The 2,845-nt window shown below is 36.6% G+C and overlaps 1 protein-coding gene across 1 annotated transcript in view; it reads left to right on the top strand.

Annotated features, from left to right (window-relative positions):
- The first annotated feature begins 1,555 nt into the window (after positions 1–1,555).
- GRM5 (glutamate metabotropic receptor 5) overlaps positions 1,556–2,845 on the top strand; it is a 377,245-nt gene continuing 375,955 nt past the window's right edge. Inside the window, exon 1 of the mRNA XM_004385539.2 lies at positions 1,556–1,806. Coding sequence (XP_004385596.2) covers positions 1,577–1,806 — 230 coding nt within the window. The 5' untranslated portion in view covers positions 1,556–1,576. The remainder of the gene's footprint in view (positions 1,807–2,845) is intronic.

Below are 2,845 nucleotides of genomic sequence, written 5' to 3'. Positions count from 1 at the left end.
ACTTTCCAAAGATTAAAGTCCTACAGAACGGTAGATTTTCTTAAGTTATCCCCCTGGATGATGCAAGCAGTTTGAGTTCAACTGCCAACTGAAAGTTTAGTATTTCAAACCCACCCATCAGTACCACCAAAGAAAGGCTTGGATATCTACTTCCATAAAGACTACAGCCAAGAGAACCCTATGGGGCAGTTCTACTCTGTAACACATGTGGTCGCCATGAGTCAGAATAGACTCAACAGCAACAGGTTTTGTTTTGTTTTGTTGTATTCTAGTCATATAGAGAACCCTATACGATTAATTGCTAGTACGCTCTGATACTTTTTAGATCTACTCCTCCTGATGAAATTCTATTTCTTAGATCTAGTTAATTTTCAGGCCAGTTATATCCTATATGTCCCTCAGTTTGGCTGTCTTGTAAGAGTCTCCAGTATTCTTCTAATTGATCACCCTTAACTCTGCCCTAATCTTTTGAAAATTTAGAAAGTGAGCATTGTATGATTTATGGAGCCTTAAGAGTCTCCAAAAATATCTAAAACTGAAGCACTGTGACCTTTAAATGGGAAACAGAAATACAGGTATAATGGACTTCAAAAACTCCTAAGAATCAGCCATAGAACAGTGGAGGGAGCAGAATGTGCAATGCTACACAGATCTGTGAATGGAGTTCAGCCTTCCCTTACTGGGTATGTAACTGTCTTATCTGCTTTCTTATCTTTATAATGGATGTCATAATACCTACCACAACATACTATTGTTAGAAGTAAATGAGATCACATACATAAAGGTCCTGGTACACTTCCTGACATAGTTGATTGTCAGTATTGATTCTCCTTTCCCATTATTTTGAAAAACTATTCCTTATGCACCAAATTTTGCAAAGGATTTAAGAAATATTCACCCCATATCACTAACTTCCCTATGGTCATATGGAGTAATATTTTAGTTAAATGACTTTCATAAGTGTATATATTAATATGTGACAAAACTAAAATCTCAAGGATCTGTATTTTTCAGTTGGGATCAAACCATAAATTCTCCTGAGCATTAATGAATAATATCATATACACAATAACATATCTAATAGATAATACTATATAAAATATGTGTACAACATCACTATTAAATAAAGCATATGTATTCATAAATGTATTAACATGAAAATCTCAATCAGTGTGGTGAGATGATTGTGCAATGAGGTGCAAAAGGTGGTGTGGTAGAAGGAACAGCAGATCGATGTCTTCCATCATCTTACACTTAGAGTATGTGTTTTTTGAGTCAAACCGGGACTTGGATTGCCTGCATTTTTAATATTGTTCTCTCTCTCCCTCAGTTAAAATGAAAGGTTCAATGTATATATGTATACTGTAGTTTCATTGTAAATTGCCCAAAGTGAACAATTCCATGAAACAGCAAAAACTCAAATTCAGGTCTTCTGGTTCGAAACCCAACACCACCAAGCTGCCATCCTGCTCCCAGAACTTTTGCAGTCTAATTGTACCCAATGAATCCAACCCTCTCGTTTCACTGGCCCTGTACTTATCTATGTTTTCACACAGGCAACTATGGAGAAAGTGGGATGGAGGCTTTCAAAGACATGTCAGCCAAGGAAGGGATTTGCATCGCCCACTCTTACAAAATCTACAGCAATGCAGGGGAGCAGAGCTTCGACAAGCTGCTGAAGAAGCTCAGAAGCCACTTGCCCAAGGCCCGGGTGGTGGCCTGCTTCTGTGAGGGGATGACAGTGAGAGGTCTGCTCATGGCTATGAGGCGCCTGGGTCTAGTAGGAGAATTTCTGCTCCTGGGCAGGTAAGTGACGAAGATAAGATTTACTTGTCCATGGCTGGAGGTAATAGGTGAGGGATTTGTCAGCATAGACGGGTGTCTTTTGATGCATAAGCCCAGATGTTTTTGGAATCTTAACATGTGTTGTGAAAATAGAGCTTAAATATCATAAGATAGCAATGCCTGGAGAAAAAAAAACATGAAAAATAAGTAGATATGTTATATGCTGATTAATGATAACAGCAATCAGTACGTGAAAATGATTTGTTTCCTTAAGTCCTCAAAAAATGACTATAAGGAAAGAAAATGAATTTTTAAATACTTGAGTAATATCCTTGGAAAACGAACACATTTCAAACTTGCAACAATTGCTTTAGAAACTGATTTTTGGGGGAATGGCTATATAAATGTTGTTTATAGTATAGAATCATAGAAGTTAGCCCTTGGAAGTTCAGAATTGCTTTCAGAGCCAATTTTTTAAGCATTGGTGGAAAATTACCTCCTTATTTTATGTAAAAATATGTTATTACCTTGCCTAGTACCCACATTGTTACGACACAAGTTTCTAAAATATTAGCTTCTCCAGGGATTGATTTTAATTATCCGGATAATTCACTTGAATGTAATGATTCAACTCTTTCCTGCTGGTACTTCTGAATTAGTAAGAAGGACACTCTAATTTTAAATGTGTGAATGCAGTTCATTTATGAGGTAGTAACATGGGGATTTATCACTGGTTGGTGAGCTTCTTCCATTCCGTGCCTTTAAAAAATTACCACATATTACATAGCTTTTCTCAATAGGCAGCCAACTTAAAGAATAGAGAAGACCTTTGGAACACTGTATCTTCATCAATATTTCTGTCTAAAGGAGAAAGTCAATCTACTTGTTATTAACTTTTGATGGATCATTAAATAAAGCACGCTGTCTTTATTTTCCAAATGCTTAACTGACCTTCTGTGATCAGACTTAGCTTTTTCTTGGCTATATTTTATGATAGCCACTTCATGTATTCAATTCTTTTCTGTCTGATCTGATGGCAATAGATTGATGGGGCTATTTT

This window comes from Trichechus manatus, unplaced genomic scaffold (genome assembly GCF_000243295.1).
Source record: "Trichechus manatus latirostris isolate Lorelei unplaced genomic scaffold, TriManLat1.0 scaffold00140, whole genome shotgun sequence".
Classification (NCBI taxonomy): Eukaryota; Metazoa; Chordata; class Mammalia; order Sirenia; family Trichechidae; genus Trichechus; species Trichechus manatus.
Note: the sequence above shows the minus strand (reverse complement) of the source record. Positions and strands in the feature narration are given on the sequence as shown.